The 20,164-nt window shown below is 43.5% G+C and overlaps 1 protein-coding gene across 1 annotated transcript in view; it reads right to left on the bottom strand.

Annotated features, from left to right (window-relative positions):
* LOC139696965 (endoplasmic reticulum aminopeptidase 1-like) overlaps positions 1-7,204 on the bottom strand; it is a 44,916-nt gene extending 37,712 nt beyond the window's left edge. Inside the window, exons 1-2 of the mRNA XM_071595876.1 lie at positions 6,749-7,204; positions 4,381-4,569 (exon numbers count right to left, since the gene is read on the bottom strand). Of these exons, the coding sequence (XP_071451977.1) occupies positions 4,381-4,569; positions 6,749-6,848 (289 nt within the window). The 5' untranslated portion in view covers positions 6,849-7,204. The remainder of the gene's footprint in view (positions 1-4,380; positions 4,570-6,748) is intronic.
* Positions 7,205-20,164: the final 12,960 nt, after the last annotated feature.

The raw sequence follows: 20,164 nt of genomic DNA, 5'->3' as shown, positions 1-20,164 counted from the left end.
AATGTAAAAGGTTCCAAATTTGTTACCGTACGATAAAAAACAATTTCTTTCAAAATGAACTCAGGCCTGGTGGCAATTTGGAGCCATTTATAATACCAAGGATTGAGTCGAAAAAAATCAATTTGGATATTTCCTCCAGGTTTCAAACTCAAAGCCATCACAGGACCTTCCTCACGGGCAACCCACTTCATCCACTTCCCCTCGCTATGCAACTTGAATACTCAAGTCCCATGGCCATTTCAACCAACTAGTAACAAATCAAGGTTCATCTCATGATTGAATGGCACCCTACCATAACACGGTTCATGTTTAATCACACGTCAAATGTAACTGCAGGCAGCTCCTAGCTTGCTTAGCAGCAGATGCTGTTGAACTTATCTATTTCTGACAGAAAAATATCTCTAATCTCGCCACTTAAACAAAATTTCACTGAAAACCACTCGGAGCAAAATTAATAAACTGAAGATAGGTCATTAAATGATGACGATAAAGCAATATACATACTCCAAAGAAAACTGCGGGAGATGCCGCAACAGTAACTTTTAACGGAGTCATCCGCTAATGTGCATTTCAATGCAACAATTTCAGAGTGTAAAAATCATTCGCCTTGACTGGGATTCAAATTTCCGAGTTTAAGAGGACGCCTCGGTAGCTTAAGTGGCTAAAGCACTCGACCGGATATTGAGGGATCTGGGTTCGAATCCCAGTCAAGGCGAATGAGTTTTACACTCTGAAATTGTTGCATCAATATACATACATTTAAATAAGAGAAGGTATTTACACAAAGGGTCACACCATCACTTTTTGATAGAAGAAAAGGGCAGATGCTGTAAGAGGAGAGAGAGTGAAAAGCCACCCAGTTATCAACACAAAGGTCAGTATTAGAGGCACTAAGCTGAAATGAAAGATGGTACAAGAGGAACGTATTAATCTCTCAGAAGATCCCAATTCAATGGACTTTGGGCATGTGATTCAAGCGTGAAATCCTTCCAAACGCAGACTTTGAGCCAATCTCCGTTAGATGGGTTAGTGGAATACAGAACAAAAGAAGCCTGAGCATCAATAATATTTACTTGACTACCTTAATACATTGCTAAAGGGAAATGGGATTTCTGTCCCTTGCTCTGAAACTAGAGACAACCTAGTTTAATGTACGTGGCATCCAACTTCCACCCAAGGACTTCTTCTCTGCATTGGCATGTACATTTCTTTGAAGAACCTTAAAGCCATAGCCAAGAACACATTTACAAAAACTGCAAAACAATTGCAAACAAAACGATATTTTTCCTAACTTCATCAATTCACTTCCTCTTTGCAAAAACGGAACCTTTGTTTGGATATTAAAATTAGGAGGAAGATTTTATTCCGAAAAAACTGTTCACGGCTATTGGAGTCTTTTCATTTATTCAATATTGCTGGCCATGCAAGCTCAATGCAATCAATAACTGAGCCTTCACTATTTATGGACAAATCCACAAAGATATCATAGTTCCAGTCACCTGGAGGTATGCCCTCCTTCAAATGCATCTTAGGATGGTAAATGATTCATAAAACCTCTAATAAAGGTCACTTTCACATGTTAAGAGAAATTTTATTAACGATTTCCAACCAAGCAACTTGAAAATCATGAAAAATTTTAAAATAATTTAGATGCCAAAAAACCCTGTACTAAATACTTAAATGCTTGGGGGACAGAAGGTATTTAAATATAGTACCCGGTATTTAAGTAAATGATATTCATTTAGAATTTTATCAAAGCAAAATATATTGCGCAATGATGGGGACACTGGCCCTTGGACACGACCCTGACCTAAGAATATTATTTTTAGCTTTGTTCTTTAATGTTCACATTGGGCCAATCTTGTATGTGTGCAGTACTTTGCAGTTTGAATCTTGCAGCGCTCCGCATTCTTTCACTTCAGTGTTCTTCTCTTTCCTTCTTTGCGCCACTCTGCTCTGACCACTGGCTTGTGATTTTCGTCTTCGTCAGTTATTAAGCTTAAAATAATATTCTTAGGTCAGGGTCGTGTCCAAGGGCCAGTGTCCCCATCATTGCGCAATATATTTTGCTTTGATAAAATTCTAAATGAATATCATTTACTTAAATACCGGGTACTATATTTAAATACCTTCTGTCCCCCAAGCATTTAAGTATTTAGTACAGGGTTTTTTGGCGTCTAAATTATTTTAAAATTTTTCATGATTTTCAAGTTGCTTGGTTGGAAATCGTTTATAAAATTTCTCTTAACATGCAAAAGTGACCTTTTTTAGAGGTTTTATGGATCCTTTACCATCCTAAGATGCATTTGAAGGAGGGCATACCAGCCAAGAGCAAACATGGCCAAAATTTAAATGTCACCGAGCATGAGAGACTCAATTTTGAAGCCTTGTTCAGTCAGTAGATGAGCCTCGAGCCATTCTTAGTGGTGTGGAATGGGCTTAGGACATGAGTATTTGCGTTCTGAAACAAGGGGAGGCGGAACTGATGGGTTGGTTGAGTGGGTTACCTGAGCAGCCGGTACCAAGGCGGATTTTGCAAGTGCCAAGGAGGACCGAATTTCCAGACCAAAAAATGTTTATGGAAATGCTTTGTATTGTAAATAGCACCAAATTGCATAAACCAGGCATAAAGATATTCAGGGAAAAAATTATTTTCACCTTCCCAAGAAAATGTGTTCGTCTTTTTTGATTTGAATTTTGATTCCTTCCGGAATATTTCACTTGAATTTCCACATAAAAACAATTAGAATACATAGGTGAGACTTTTCATGTGAAATTAAAACAGATAACCAAACAATCGTAATTAGCTAAAACTAAAAAAACGAGTGAGGTTCATAAACATTACAATTAAATATATGAAGGCATATAACCAGAACATACATTTGTTTTTTACCATGATTGCAATAACTGGGATATGTGGCCAGGAGTTGGTGAAAATGCAAACAGCAGACAGGCATAACTTTGGTTCCGAATGAGGATTAAACTTTTAAGGAAATATATTGGATAGGGTCCCATAGAGAATATGGTTTGCATGAAAGTAAGCATTCAAAGGGTTGCGACGGTAGCTAGCTTATGTATGAGAGGACATTGAGAGTGATTGAGATAGTATAAAAAATGAGCTGGGAGGATAATTGGGAGAAAATATGAATTCATCAGGCCCCGTTACAAAAATAATAGCATTAAGAAACAGTGTCATAATGCCTAATGAAACTGAATGGTACCTTTAACCTCAGGTCGAAGCCAAAATTCAGACATGACTGGACCTTTTGTTAATCTAAGCATTAACTAATTTTAAAATATAAGGAATCATTGTAAAACTGGGCCTAGGAGACAAATGGGTGAATTGCAGTTAAAAACAATGCTACTGAATAATTGGTTTATCCTTCCAAGAGTGACGATAATTTGTGATACTCGTGCAGTATTTGCATTGAAAAGGAATTATTTCACTCAGTACTCGGTTAATGAATTCCTACATTTGCATACGTGGAAAAGGAATGATTCTCAGTGCGGGATGGGCCTCATGTTCAGGGGATCATGAGACCCACACTTCACAATATCGTTACTTTAAAGATTATTAACTTGTGCATGGGGTGTTTCTCAATCACATCCAATTCATTTTGGCATGTAATGGAAAAAAAAACTTTAGCAATCTGGCTACTCAGGGAAGCCTCAGATAAACATTGAAAGCATGGAAATGTGGTAATGGAAAAAGACCAGGAACTCTGGTCATGCTTTCACTAGAGTCAAAACTTCTACGCCTCTTGCTACGAATGCCATGAGAATACCTAATTCACGTGAGTACTTTTCTTAATTAAGAATTGAAACACATAAGGTAATTTTAATAACTTTTGAGAAATGGGATAATATACTCAGCAGAATGGCTATCTTTAGAGGTTAGCACATATCAATGAAATTGTGAAAGGGTGCAGGTTAAAGACAAACCCAGCAGGACATGACACTCGAGTCAAGACATCAGGTTTTGATGGCATCATGCTAAATGTTAGACCTAGGGCATCTTATGGCATTCATGACAGTGGGGAGGAGTCTGTCCAAAGTTCGCTCAAAAACAAATACTAAGTGATGTCACTGAACCAGACAAGTACGGAAAAGGTCTAGGAAACCACAGTTACAGAAATGTGAACGATGAACAGAAGCAAACTAATTTAGATCACACATTAACAGCTTGCCTAAAGCATCTAGCTACTACAGCTGAGCGAAACGTCCTCATAAAAATATCTGCCTGCAGGTTTCGAACATCACTATCCTTTACAGCATGTACTGCAAACGGATGCATGAACACCACAGAAACATATTTGATCATATATTTACAAAAAGTCCAATAGTTTTCACAAGCATGAAAAAGATATGGGGAAAACTTACCATTCTGGGGCCCTGCGTATGCAATGATGAGTGAGATGGTGAAGAGCGAAGCAAACACGATGGCTGCGATGGCCAGGGCTCTCTTCTGCGAGCAGACGGCCACACTGCCGACAATGCCAACGCTGGCCCCCTCCCCTCCATGGCCATAGAGGCCACGCTTGTTGTGGAGGCCACCCGACTGACTCTCGCCTTTTGTACCCGCAACACACACAGAAACAAATGATCATCACAGACCCAAGCAATTCATGGCTAACCACAGAATCTCTGAATTTTAGGCTAACATATAGGCAAAACTAAAAAAAAGACATTTCTAAGTTTCTCAAAATTAGAATAGAAATAGCTAAGGTGAGTGCTTGACTTGGCCCATCAAGGTTCCTTCGAATGGTTATTAGTTGCATGCAAATAAAATTTCAAATTCTAACCACAGAAATAATATCTTTCACAAAATCTAAAGAGCCAAAAGCAATCAGAAAATCTGAAATGAGCTGGCTTAAAATGAATCAGTAACAATGAATTTACTATAATTAAGCACATCAGAACTACCCAATCCCTGCCTGCCATCTCAATAAATTATATTAGCTATTATATCCCATTACCTAAGCATCATAATTCTAGTTTCACAGCCAGTCCGAAATTCATGTCATGCACACTGCTATATTATATCAAGGCATTGCTTTAGACATGCATTTACATTACTTGTGGGCTATTTCTTCTTATAATAATACAAAATAGCTAACACTTGCCCATAAAAAATAATAAAAAATAACATACACAACTATATGGAGACCCCCTGTCATGCTTCCTCGGAAAAAAGATTTTTGATGAAAGCAAACACGAACAAGTTTCGCAGTAACAGCTTCGAGACCTCTTAGTCTGAAATTATAATGTCACATCAACACTATATTACCAGTATAGTTGAAAAAAATCATACGAATAAAAAGAACAAAATAAATACAAAAACAATATGTCAAGTAATGTTTGCAAAACTTCTTATAAAGTACATAACAATAAAAGAAATAAATCACAATGCATTCATTTAAAATTAGCAAGGACAACTCCCACATTTTCACTAGTCTAAAACAGGACAGGTGAACTTTTCCTGGAGCAAAAACAAATAAAACATAAGGAGCCATTGACATCTGGAGGGAAATAAGAGAGACGGGGGACGCGCTAGATACACAAGTGTGGGATACCTGTCAAGAAGGCAACATCGTCCACTTCCTGGTCACTCATCACTTCACGCCGCCTGTAGACAACGGCCTCGACGTCGTGTGCGCTGGACACAACGGACACCTTGACCAGGGGGTCTCTCGCACAACGTTCGTACGCCACACTATCTCCCGCCTAATGTCAACTCCAGACGGAGAGCTGACGATGCGCAGCACTATGGACTGACTTAATTTGAGAGTTCGCCAATAACGGAACTAGGAAACTAATACTTGCCGACACTTCGAGAGTTTGTACTTGAACAATAATTAGGAGAATGAGACTACATTAACGAAAAGTTTCTTCGATAATGGTACGGACGAATTTCGTGTAGGACAGAGATGAATAGAGGACGCAATGGAATTTACAACTTGAAAATTGGTACTGATATACAATAAATCTCTTAAAATTGGATTAGATCATATAGTTACAAAAATAACGGTAGTAAACTGGTTTAAGTGAGCCTTAATTCATAATGCACAGCCGTTCTGACAGACGAAACAATCTTTGTATATGCGATTACAACGCCAACGAACGGCAGAGAGTGAGAGTTAAAAACAGCACAGAATCATAGGGCAAACACCGCTAACACAATTTCGGATTGTGAATTGTCCTTTAATTCGGAAACCAACATTTCCAAATTAGATGGACAGTGGCAACTGTTTCACATTGGTATGATATGTGAGTATTTTTCTGAAATTTCATAGTGACTTACAACATTGCTGAGGTCGGACGTGCTAATGATTTTAACACAAAAGTTTTGCTTATGATGACTGTTGACATGTCTGAATCATTAGGCATTGAGTACTTGGAATCAAAGGTAGAACATTGTTATTATCTTACGGAAATATATATGCAAGGACAATAACGAAATCCAGTACACAATAATCATACAATCAAATCACTCCCGCAACTTCTCTGGCGAGGTGAGACTAATTATCTCTTAACGCACGTCTTCCACCCACTGGCACGTTTAATAGACCTCGTAAAGCACTAGTCGAAGAATATTTGCAATCCTTTGTGGTCCGTGCCCAATCTTCTGTGAAACCACTAGTCAAGAGCACCAACGTACACTTCGATGGCCTTGAGTCACCTCTGGTTAGCATAACAGCGTCAGAAGATTAATTAATAGCGAAAGAATGGGGATAATTTCTGGACGTACCTGCCCCAGCTGAAGACATTCCATTCTGTGCGTACTTTCCAAGCGGCTCCAAGCGTATGGCATCACCGGCACCCTGCCCGTGTCGTGCCCCTTGTGGCATTGTCGGCTTACTGCGGCTGCTGCCAGAAGATTTCCGGCGGAGGCAGCCGTTGGACTCTCTTCTTGGATAGTTATTGCTGCACAGTATCCACTCGTTCCGAAGGTAGATATTTTAAGTGAAACACTAGGCTTCAACTTGAAATGTATACGCCCTTCGGAATTATATCCCGCCGTGCTTAAATTGCACAATGTAGATAAAGTGATTCATGACATCGCTTCATCTTCACGAAAGCTTGGGATTTTGAGGAAAGGCAAATGTGCAGATTGAAGCTTGTCATCATTGCGAGGTAAACAATATTCTCAAGCCAAGGATGCGATCGCAAGAACTGCCAGATGCACTGGCTCACGTTTGTTGACAGTACAAACCCATCTCCATGGTGACAAAGGTCAGCAGCAGTGTTAAGTCCAATAAAGTCCGGGACTTTCATCTAAGTAATGCATGCCCGAAATTGCTTCATCGATTATTTCTTGCAACATGGTAGGCAGTTCTCTAATTCAAACTACGCGTACACTAAATTCACTACGTCTACTTACACTACACTATGTTTATAAATAAACAAGTGACATAAAGCTAATAATTCGAAACTCAGGCATTACATAAGGGGTGATAAGGGCTCAAGGAACGCATTCTCGGATCATATTCTAACGTGACAACAGCTAGAAGTGCCTCGTTTTTGCGCTACACATAGTCTAAGAGAGAGGTATGTATGAAGACAGAATATAGAAACTATTCAAAGTGCACAGGAGCGCTTTTAGAGTTTAAGACACCACGCACCGCTTCCGTTCCTCGCACACTAGCCCCAACATCTCCGACCGACAACACAATTTCCTTCGCTCCAAAGAAATCAAGTTCCTTGCCTGGTGTGGGAGTGAAGAGAATAGAAGAAAAAGGTCACAAAGTGAGAGATGCCAACGTATCGCTATGATTTGTTTACATGGCCTTAGATGGTCCACGGCATCCCTCATGCCCACTCCTCTCCTCAGGTTCTCACTTATCTCTGCAATCCTAGAAGAGGGGACACCACAAGGGGGGGTTCAGCGAGCGCTCCGTTCTGTCTTCGACGAGAAGAAATGATGAACAATGTCGAGAGGGATGCAATTGTTGAGGATCACATTATGCGGCGGCAAACACACTCCATCCCACTTTTCGAAAGGACTGGCCGCCGTTAGCGTTCACCCACTTCAAGGATAGCCCTCATCGCTCGGAGACGTTCCGCCTTCCTGCCAGGCCCTTGCGGGTGCAACAGTTGATCCCGAGCGACTGGTATCATAGCGGCGGAGGGAGAGTCGACAAAACGAAAAACCCTTAAACTCCCACCCCTCCCCTAACGAACCCCTACTCTCCTCTCATTCCCCAATCCCCTTTCCCCCCACTCCCTTTCTTAGCGACTTCGTCGGTACGTGGCGCAGACCCACCATCTGGCGGCCAACACCTGAACTAGCTTCACTACTCTCTCTTCGACTCGAAAGCATATATGTATATTTACATTCACACACACACACATATATGTATATAATATATTAAAGGTGCGCGACGGCGCCGGAGGGCTTAAGTGCGCGTCAAAGGCGTCAGTCCGATCACACACCGTTTATTTAAGAATTCGCGGGCAATGAAGCCGTGCCGACGATAAGAAGAGCGTCCTTTTACAATGTTCTGATCCGCAGTTATCACCCACGATACTGATGCCATTGGTGATGAAGGCTTGTTCTCGATCGCGAACGGCGGATTTAAAATGAGAGCTACGACTGGAAGAATTCACTAAATATATAAAATGATCACGATGGGAATGGGGGCGCACGAAAGAGTGTTTACGGCGGGATCAGCTCTCCCACGACGCAACTTTAAAAAAAAAGAGATGGTGAGTCACTCATGTTCCGTTCATATGTGCACATCCACGGTTGGTCAAACACTACTTCCCTCGTCCCGAGGCAATACGTATTAGCGCCGAATGCAGCAAACATTCGGAGGTCGCCTTGAATACGTTCGCGTCGTATTGGCCTCGTGCTCCTCGAACCGAGTGCTTCCATCCAAGCGGAAATCACGGATCAAACCTTTCAGGGGCAGGTTCATATTTCAGGGCATCTCCCATCGAATATCTCTAAGCAGTGCAAATCCCCGCGGTTGCGAATCCCGAGTCTGATCCGCTAACATCCTCCCGGCGAAGGTGAAGTGGCTTTGCTCCGGCGCTTCTGGTCGAGGAATGTCGATGGCAATCGAATCTGCGTTCGACGGTCGATTTCACGTTCATTTAGAATATACTCGCTGCGTTTAAAAATACGCAGGCTAATTCTAACGTTATTTCAATGCAGCCAGAGCAAAAGATGTGACTCGATTTGACCTTTTCATCACATTCATCCAGTACTCGACTAATAAATCCTAATTTTTCAATCAAAAGACAATTTTGCCAAAAAGTACGCGGTTTCTTGATTTTCGACAGTAAAACGATACACGGCGGTGAGAATTAAATACACCAATGTTTTCGATTCATTTTAAAATATCTAAAGTCTGAACTCATTCCAATGTTTCAAAATGAAATGAAATATGGTGTGTGGAAATTAATTGTCTTAACCCGTGTCCTCTTACGGGGAATACAAGTATAATCAAACGTCTCTGGATTCGAATCCAGGCCAATTTAGTCCCTTGCTTATTTATTTATTTTTATTATATATATATATATATGTATATATATATATGTATATATATATATATATATGTATATATATATATGTTTATATATATATATATATATATATATATATATATATATATATATATATTTATAGTACGATACACAGTACACACAATATAGAAACACAAAAAAAGAAGAACACTCACGTTATTTCTTGATATTTCTACGGAAACAATCCGTCTTCATCTGAAGATATAGAAGTAATGATTACTTCTATATCTTCAGATGAAGACGGATTGTTTCCGTCAAAATATCAAGAAATAACGTGTGAGTGTTCTTCTTTTTTTTGTGTTTCTATATTGTGTGTTACTGTGTATTGTACTATTCGGCACTTCCGTGTTACGCCTACGAAAGCATATATATATATGGGCACCTGCAGCTCCACCCAAGCTATGTGATTTTTCGGGTACTAGGTCTTCCTGGGAAACCATAACCGGCACAGGGAAAGGAACTGGCCCCCCTACCCTGATGTGTGAATTTCACACGCCGTATAGGGCTTAGTACTGGGTATACTCTACCATCATTTACCAAACCGACCTTCGGGTTGATTACTGTGTTTATGGTTTTTTTAAAATTAAAGACATAGAAAACCTATGGAATTTGAAAAATGAATAACGATGGGAAAGAAAAGAAATTTCTAGTGGATCACGAATGATTCACGGTGTGGAAAGTGGTTGAAATGAAATTATTTACCGTGTAATGCCACACTTTATTTAAAAACACGACCCAGGTTTCGACGTTGAACGTTATCATCAGGTGGTCCTCGTGTATATATACCTTCTGATCGGGGGGTTGGTCAGAGAGGGAGTGAGGGTGGAGGGGTAAAAAGGTTACAATGTAGCCGGGAGGAAATGAGAATTACATCTTTCGGTGTCAATCGTTGATTTGGAAGAGTGGTAGGTCTAGGAGTGGGAGGGATATAAAATTTCGTTGGCAAGTTCATCATTGCAACGGACGCATTCCAAATTTTCCAATTGCTCCAAAGTGTCTAGCATTTGACTTTAATTTTCAAAATGAAGAATTTTAGTCAAAAAATCACTTTTGTGGTCAATCTCGATGAGGTTCTTCGCAAAGAGAGATGTTATGTTCTTATTTTTCACATATGCTTGGTGTTCTTTTGTCCTTTCTTTAAATTTCCGTGCTGTTTGCCCTATATACTTTGTGTTACATTCCGAGCACTTTAATTCATACACTCCATTCATCTCGCCTTTGGGAACTTTGTCTTTAGTCTGGAGAGATCAGGTTCGTAAGGCATAAACCACTGTAAAAGGCACATTTACTAAAAATTCCCGAGATAGAGTATTCTCCGCTATTTGGCAGTGGGATCTTTTGAATATTTATTTGTTTATTTATGTTCACCCACTGCAAGCCACCGCTAGGGTGTGTGGCAGGGGTTGAATACACACCAGAATAATTTTCACCCGAACATGACCCTACCGCGGTCGGACAATGTTATTATGGTCCCCTATCGTTCGTGGAAAAAACGGCATCTCAAATGTATCTGTTCTACACTTAATCTCTCTAATTTTATTAGCATGATCTCTCCTGCCGTAGTACGGTGGTAGTAATGATACATTGTCAACTTCACCGCTAAAGAGACCTCCTTCCAAATTATGCAAGCAGCTGCTCTAATATTTTGGATGCGATGCTAAGTTTACCATAACTACGTTTTACAAATCTATCTCGGGCCTCAAGGAAGTGATTACACATATCCTCAGTATTTCGGTGATTACTATCTTTCTTAATACTAGCAAATATTCTGTAGCACGCACTTTAGGCTATTATCAAACAAGTAAATTTTCTTTTAGGCTTCTTATTTCGGACCCTATTTATCGGAAACAACATTTACTGCCCTGTTGACACTAATTCCTTCTACAGTTTCAATAGTTAAGACTTTTTCGCTGCTAACAAATCAAGAATATTTTCTCCCCTAGATGGTGAAGTGACAAGTTGATGCCATGAGTTCAACGTAAAAGAATTAAATAGCGATTCGCAGACATTTTTACCGCCCGATTTAAAACTGTATGTGCTCCAGTCAATAGACGGGACATTGAAATCTCTACCGATTATAACGTCGCGATCACTGTCTTGGGATAAAAATCCTTTCATTTGCTGATCTAATTCTAGTATCGAAATATCTTTGTCGTCTGGCGGTCTGCAAAATTCGCATACATACATTCTTTTGGGTTGAGGACTTTTAAATGAGCACCAAGCGCTTTCCAAACCATTACCTCAGCCCCGCTGACGCAGGAATTTTTAACTGCAATAAAGACACCAACCCCGATTCTATTTGCTCGGTCATTTCTGAAATGAAAAAGGATTTTGGGAACATTTCACCATCGGCAATATCAGTGGATGACCAGCTTTCTGTCCCAATAACCATATCTGCGCCTGTGCTTTGAAAAAAGTGATGATATTCTGCGACTTTGTTTTTTTCTTCGGCAAATTATTACCAATACAGATGATGCTCTTAAAATTACAGTTTTTTGAATTTTAAATGAGGATCGTCTTCTTTTATATTGAATCCCTTATAAAGTGTTCCGTCCGATGCTCTCTGATTGCTGTTAAATGAACTACTAAACCTCACTTCCTTTAAAGCTACATAATTTGGCGAAGAAGACTTTAGGGACCATTAATTTACCTGCAGGCTGACTTACACTTTAATCTAAAAAAGCCCTGGAGAGCTCGAATATCATACCCGCTACACACCCGGCGGCCTCAGACGTGCAGTGAACACCAGAACGGTTCAGGGGGTTCCTACTTGATCGGATCTCCGGTTGAAGGTCGACAAAGGACGCCCCACTATCCCTGCAGAAAGCACGCAACCTATGATTGATGCCTTCCACTCGACTTCAAACCAGGGGTCCACCATCAATCAGTCCTCAAGGGGACAGGGCTGCCGATCGAGAGCGTCACATCAACCCCCCCCTCCACACCACCCACCCGCTTCACTTCCGGGTTCAATTCCCTGAGGGAATTCAGAATCTCTTCAGATCCACGGTTGACGCCAACATGAGCCACGACTCGCAGTCTGGAACACTTCGCGCCCGCACCGCCTTTGTCACCTGGGGAACGCCGTCACTAGTACGAGTAATACACCATGCAGCCAGTCGCAGGCTCACACGGACCTCATGGTCTGCCCTCTTCCGCAATGGGACCATTTCACGTCTGACGTTACTGCTGCCTATAACTAGAATCCCCCCCTTCCCACTCTGACAGTTCTTTCTGGGTTGTGCTCTCACAGGGGCAGAGAAAGGGGCTGCAGATACCGCTGGGCTATCCTCCGATAGCACCCGATACCTCTTGGGAGTGGGGATGAGGTTTGCATTCGCATCCCATCCCATCCCTCGCCTTAGCGTAAGTTTCCCCCACTCCTGCGCGAGACAACCTTCCAATCCTCCTCCGGTTTCCGGAGCGGCACATCTCCCTCATCAAAGGATCCGACTCCGGGCGGTCTCTCGATCACTCCGCCGCTTGCTGCATGCATGCATTGCCGCAATGAGTTTTCTCAACTCCACACCGAGTCAGGCCCTCCCTCCTGTGGAAGAGCAACCTTCCCGTGAACCTTAGACAGAAGTTCAGCCACGATACCTTCCAACGCAGCGATGCGCGGGCCCTTAGAGCCACGCACTCACCGGCGCAGGCGTGCACCGCGACAGAAGACCAAGCAGTGGAAGCCATCCTGATTCCATCAAAAATGCCTAATTTATAAAAAGGGCTAGGTTAAAACAATGAAAGTTACAAATTAAACAAACAAACTTTCCCTGGGCTCAACGAAGGCTACTTTATCGTGCAAATAGATGTCACTGACCCGCTTAACTAACAAAAAAAATCCACTAGTTATTTACGATAATGCATGAAAACACAAAATTTGAGATCGATTCCAATGTCTGTATGTATGGCAACGGATTGAGAGCGATTACAGGGAGGCGCGGGCGACGCCCAAGAGACCCACACGAACGACACGCTTAGATACGAAGTATCACACAAAGTAAACTCTCCTCGCCTGATATTCCGCACGCACGAATAATAGTACATTGCTGAGAGTATGCTTAATATACCATGTCACGTTGCAAAACCAAAGATAGGATAAAACGTCAACAAGGTAAAAGTAGCCACTAGAGCGCTTTTACCTTTTGTGGCTGCTAATATATGTATTTCATTCCTGATCATCCGCAAGTGATTTACGTAGCATTGCAAATGAAGAAGGTTTTGTCGATGACACTGGAGCTATTCAAATTTGACAAACCAATAAAATAAACTTGAAACATTTTAAGGCTTAAAAATCTCTGCAGCAGTAAAGAGTAGTTTTTTAGAAACATTCGTATCCTCTTCAGTGGTCTTAAAAGTCTCCGTTATATCCACGTTTATGGAAATTTTTTCCACGTCGGTTAACATGTTGTATTTAGGGTATTCACCGGCAAGCCAAAACACTCATTTAGTCCATATTTCAATGCTAATATATTGGGATTCTCGAGAGTAAATCTAGTCCATCAGAATCGCCATGGCACAAGACGACGGCCGAAGGGCAGGCATGCGCAGTTGAAAGACGTTGCTGGCACGGCCACCTTCTTCAGTGGAAGAGAGGGTGTGCAGGGGAGGGCCAATCGAAAGAGGGAGAGAGGAGAGGATGATCACGTTGGGTGTAGGTATACTCCAAAGAGCCTTATGCCGAGACGAGCGCTTTTGAGTCACGCCACGGTCAGCGTTTCCTTTGCGTGAAGCACATGTTTTTCTGTTTATATATGGGCACGAATCTGGAAAATACGAATCAATCCTGACAAAAACACTCATTTTCATTTCACCCTTAGACGAAAACGCACACCCCACCACACCCCTTTTCTTCCACCAACACATTATACCGAGGGCTTCTTCGCACCGATTTCTTGGTGTCATTCTAGACAACCAGGTCACTTTTCAGCCACACCTCGCCTTTTGCCGTCAGAAGACACTGGTCGCAAGGAGCCGTCTCGGCTGCCTTTCCTCAGTGATTTCTCCCCTGGGTCACGCCGACAGGATGCGACTTTACAGGTCAATCATTCGCCCGCAGTTTCTGTACGCTTGCCCCGTGTTTGCATCCATATGGAAAACGCTCTGGCGTCACCTTAAGACCATCCAAAATAAGGCTGTTCGGGCGCTACATCAAGCGAGTCGAATAGCTGACGTCCGAGCGGCGCATAAACTCCCGTCCGTCGCGTAGTTTATTCCCTCGCAAGCCGCGTCATTTCAATCCCACCTCGCACCGTCTGGAAATCCGCTGCTACAAACCATCTGGGATTACGATCCCGAAGAGAAGCACACGTATACACCACCTAAAGATGCTGCTCGCCTATGATTCTTTCCTATGTCTCTCAATTTTAAATTTTCTTCATAGCAAAAAGCCGTTTCACGGCCCTACAGATCTCTTCCTCCGTCCTCTTATGTTATCTTGGTATCGTTTTATCCACTTCACGATCTTGCTACCACCCTCTTTCCCTTGCCCAGGTGTAATTGTGGGAAATGGCACTTCTTGCCTCCGTTTCCCCGTTCTGTACCGCTCTATGTTCAGAGTGCGCCGGCAGAGTGGGCAGTTAGCGCTGTTTTCTGACGTTCTTATTCGTACTTGTTTGTAAAAATCCGTTCCCTGTCGGCTTTCCTTTCTTGCTAGATTAGGATTCAATATTTTATTCCTAATTTTAAGTTTCTTCTTCTCGCAATTCACACTTCCACTTCAGCCATGTTTCTTTCTTTCAATGCCATGCGTTTCTCATGTACAATGGCCGGAAAAGGCGAGACTTCACTCACCGGGACGGTTTATACTTGCCCGTTCGGGCAGTCAATGAACATTTCGGCATACTTCCGATCTGCAGGATGACATCTTTTTCATTGGCTGACCTCTTGTATTCCGTTCATGGTAGTAGTAGTATTTAGGGGAGGCGACCGACAGCTAAGGTCATTGGCGCCATAAGGGATGGGTAAGAAAGGTTGAAGGGTGGAAAGAAACCCGGCGTCGGCATTAGCCTATTCTTAATGAAAGGCGCCAAGGGGTCAAACAGTTTAACATCCCAACCGACGGACGGCAGCTCACTCAAAATGCCCTCCACAAAGCACCTCAAATAGGGATCGGGATACCACCGAAATATATCTGCCACCGCCGGGATGCGAACCCGGGCCCTCTGTGTGTGGTCCTCCGTTCATCCATTGCTCACGCCCCCTCTCCGCATAACCCTTCCCTGCCACCAACTTCCTCTCTTCTCCTTCCCTACTATTCCTATTTCTATGTTTTCTATTTTACATGTCGCCCCGCAAGCCACCGCTAGGGTATGTAGCAGGGGGAACCCTGAAGAGAGAAGCATAGGAACGGACCGCTTTCCCTCGGTAACTCCTCTCAAACCGATCAAGTTGGCAGGGAATACCGAAATATTTAAAAAGTGAGTAATCCTTTTTCCTGAAGCGTGTTGGTGACGCACCAACGATCACCATCACCACACGTGCGTGCGTGTTTGCATGAAAGGCGTCGGGCGCGGAGTGGCGTGGCGGAGTCCGCGCTTTGAGAGCGACGCCACTCGCCCGAGACGCCCTCTGCCCGTGCACGCACGCACATTGAATTAATCGATAGACGAGCGAGTCAGTCACGTCTCGTCTCCCCCACCCCCTTTGCGGGAGGGAGGGTCCCCCCACCCCCCTCGTGCTTGCTTCAGACCATGCCCCCCCCCCTCTTTGCCCCCGACGTGCCCTCGCCTGTTGCGCATAATTAACATTCGGCGTTGGCCGAGGAAACGGAATGAGCAAAAATACTCGCACTCGATGAAAAATCAAACAACTCGATTGCATCCCGGAGGTCGACCCCGACTAAGATCGCAATCGCGGCCGTCGCATACGATGGCGAAGAAAGGAGAAGCCTATTCAACCGTTTCACATCCACTTTCCATTTCTCCCACTTAGCACCCGAAAATACAGCTGGGGATGTGGCGGGAGGCATTTAAACACCTGCCATGCATCATTAAAAGTTAAATCATTCTTAATTTTTAGATAAAACTTCTAACTGTAAAATAATTCAAATAATGTATATCATGATAATTACCGGTACTTGCACAGCGAAATCTAAGTGAAATATAGTATACTTCTCCACGCATAAGAGGGAAGCTCTTACCAAGAGGAATGACAGTAACTAAGGCAATATGGGTAAATGACAACATTCTAAGCTAATTAGAATGAGTAGGAAAAATACTTGCCCCCATCTCCTGCGATCAGACTGCGTCATTCTGACCCCTCATCAGATTCCTGGCGCCCGATTCTACTTCCTCTCAATGGGTCCCCGTGATCCCGGATCTCCCGATCTCATTAAGTTTGCCGTCCACGATATAATTAAAGTTTCCTGGTCATGTTTGTGTCGCCATGAGGACAGAGGCTTATGTAGGGTTCGCGGTGATGTTGAGGTCAGCGTTTGGACTAGGGTATGGTACTTAAGTCGACGGGATTGTGGCCGCATTCCCAGAGTGAGATAAGTTTGGGGAAGAGATCTGAGAGTGAAATGGAGGGGTAAAGAGATAGCGAGACGAGGGCGTCGGAGAGCCGCGGTAATATTGGAAGGACATGTAAGATTTCTTCCCAAGGAGTACGACCTTGAAGTGGTGGAAGGGCTTGTCGTTCCATTTACCGCTTAGAACTGTGGTGGCGGGAGCAATGATAATAGCTCATGTTGGGGTCACAGGTCGAAGGTTAGGAGGTGGACGATAGGTAGTCCACGCAGCGTCTGTTCCTCAGTGAGGCGGCCGCGAAGGCGTATGACCCCAGTGGGGCGGTCATTTGAGGGATGTTGCCACGTTGAGAACACTATTGAGGAAGGCAACGGGAAACCACGTCAATCTCCATCGTTCCCGTGATAAATGAGGAAGGATACAGGGGAAAATTGATGCTGGCACCTCGGGCCGGCCAGTGTGTCGTGCCGGAAAGCGTAGCCCTAGGCTTTGTCGACATGACCTTTCTTCCTTCCATCCCGCTCTTCCACTCGCGAATGACCTTTAGAATCGGGAGAGCGGGCCGCTTCGAAGTGTGTCGCGGAGCAGAGGTCAGAGCATGCGGACGGGGCCAATCCCCGCACCTCGAAACACACGCCCCACGGTGACTCCCGCTGTCCGATGACCTTCGGGCAATACTCGGTTTCCCTCGGGCGCCGCTCTCCAGAGCGCACGCCAAAGAAACTTCAAGTACAATGTTTAATATTATAGTGACCCAGGTGAACTTAATTATAAGTTGATAGTTTCGCATACATTAAATCTGCGTCACCAAAGTTACCAAATTGTCTATCGATTAATGAGAGGGCGAGAGAAATTCCGTCCACTACCGTGTGTGTATATACAGGTAATATTTTTATTATTTATTATTAGGTAATCTAACGGTTAAGGTAGGTTTTTCGATGGACACAGCTACTAAATAAATATTTTGTGGCTCCTAGCAAAACACCAAATCCTATTTCTTACTCTACATCAGGTCCCTCTTCATCTCTGAATTGTCCATCATATTTATCTTGGGAATGATAATTTAGGTGGTTTCCCGTTGCCTTCCTCAATAGTGTTTTTAACGTGACACTATCGCTTACTGGCCGCCCCACTGGGGTCAGACACCATTGCAGCCGCCTCAATGAGGAACAGACGCTGCGTGGACTACCTTTCGTCTGGCTCCTAACCTTCGACCTATCTGGCATGGGTGACCCTACCAGGAGCAATTATTATTACTCCCGCCAGCACAGCTCTAGGGGTCATCGGAACGCACAAGCCCTTCCACCACGTCAAGGTTGTAGTCCGGGGAGGGATATATATATATATATATATATATATATATATATATATATATATATATATATATATATATATATACATATATACATATATGACCTCAAATCTAATTACCTTGATGGGGTTAGGACAAGTCAGCCAATATACCTGGATATGTAAGAGATGGCTGCCATTGCTCATCAGCGCTGTTTGACGTGAATACTGCATGCTTCCAGATTTTCGTACGCTGATTTCTGCTGACAAGATTTTCGTCAACGTGTCGGCTGGCTTCTTCAGATCAAAGTGAAGTTGCCAGCTGTAACATTGGAGTAAATTCCATCATCAGAAAGCAACACACGCGGTTGAACCCGGAAGCATGCAACCTTCATAATCTTCACACCGCTTTGATATTATATTATTTTATATGAGCATCGACAAAGCAAATCAGGAATGAGGGTAATTGATGGATGTATAAAAAATTCCAGGACTTGTTCATGAAATTGCTGTTTTATCAGTTTTAGAAGTGAATTTTGGAAAGAACCTAAGAAGGTATGCATTCGTGTCAAGAGAATAATACAGAAGAAGCGAGCAATGAAGGTGCTCGAAAGAGAGCAAATTTACTGAATACCGTGAAACGAATGAGAGGAAATTGGATTTCACTTTTTGTTAAAAGCAAGGAGGTCGTCGTGAATTAAACGGAAGGGCAAATTGAAGGAAGGGGAGTGGGCAGACGGTTGCTGGAGCACACGAGGGAGGCTGTGGAGGACCCGCGATGGGGCGGAAGCCAGGTGGGAAAGGGAGAGAGAGCCGGGGGATGCCCACGAATCGCGATGGGGGGCAACGCCTTGAGCCACATGCCCCTCCCCACGCAAACGCCTCCGCCCCCCTCCACCCCCACCCACTCCCAACCCCTCCGACGGGCACCTCCGCGCGCGAGGCGCCGAATCTTCGCCGGTGGTGAATTTTTCAGCGAAGGATACGGAGATGTGCACCCACTCCTCCCTCCAGAAATGGGTGGAGTGGGTGGGCGGTGCGGGAAGGAGGGGCGCCGCTCCACCCCTCGGAGATGATTTGAACGAGCGGCGGTCTCTGGAGGGGCGTGCGCGAGGGAGAGAGGGAATGGGAGTCCTTTCGCAAAGAAACACGCGCGCTCTTTCAAGGAGATCCATCTGCGACTTCGAGAAGATGAAATGTTCATTCATAGATTCAGGTGCGATGTGTGCTGGAACTGTGCCATAATAACAGAGACGAAGACTTACAATTTTCCATTTAATTAAGATTTATTTCCGTTTAGGATCGATGAACTTAAACGATGTAGTGCATCTGAACTAATCGGAAATAAATCTTTATTGAGAAGGAAATTGTAATAAATCTCTGTTATGATGAAATGCTCTCAGAAGCATATGAGCATAAGATCTTGCATTGCTTGATGAAGCTCACTCTGAAGACGGGAAGATCTCCAGCGCAACCCTCTCGCCATTCGCCTCTTTCGACCAGACCTAAAAAGATGCGCCCAATCTAGACGAAGGTGTGGGAGAAAAAAAATAAAATCCGGGGATAAGTAATCACCTTGAAAAATCGACAATTTCAAAGATAAACAGGTGACGAGACGTGGGGGTGTTCGAGCCGTGAAGTGAAGAGCATTCTAATCGGAGGGATGGGATTCATTTGGGCGACATCTTCCGTGTCGGGAGCTCGCAAAGTAAGGAGGTCGGATGTCAACGGCTCCTCTGCCGCGACTCGCGTTGAAAACGTCAACGATCAATCCCCAGCAAGCATTCTGCGTCTCCATCGAGCGTGATTTTGAACCCCTACTTCTGGTATACGGTTTCTGCTGTATGGTATCATTTCCGCTGTATGGTTTATCAGTG

The sequence above is a fragment of the Hetaerina americana genome, unplaced genomic scaffold, assembly GCF_022747635.1.
Source record: "Hetaerina americana unplaced genomic scaffold, ioHetAmer1.1.p SCAF_7, whole genome shotgun sequence".
In the NCBI taxonomy this organism is placed as follows: domain Eukaryota; kingdom Metazoa; phylum Arthropoda; class Insecta; order Odonata; family Calopterygidae; genus Hetaerina; species Hetaerina americana.
The sequence above is the reverse complement of the archived record's forward strand: the minus strand, read 5'-3'. Positions and strand labels throughout refer to the sequence as shown.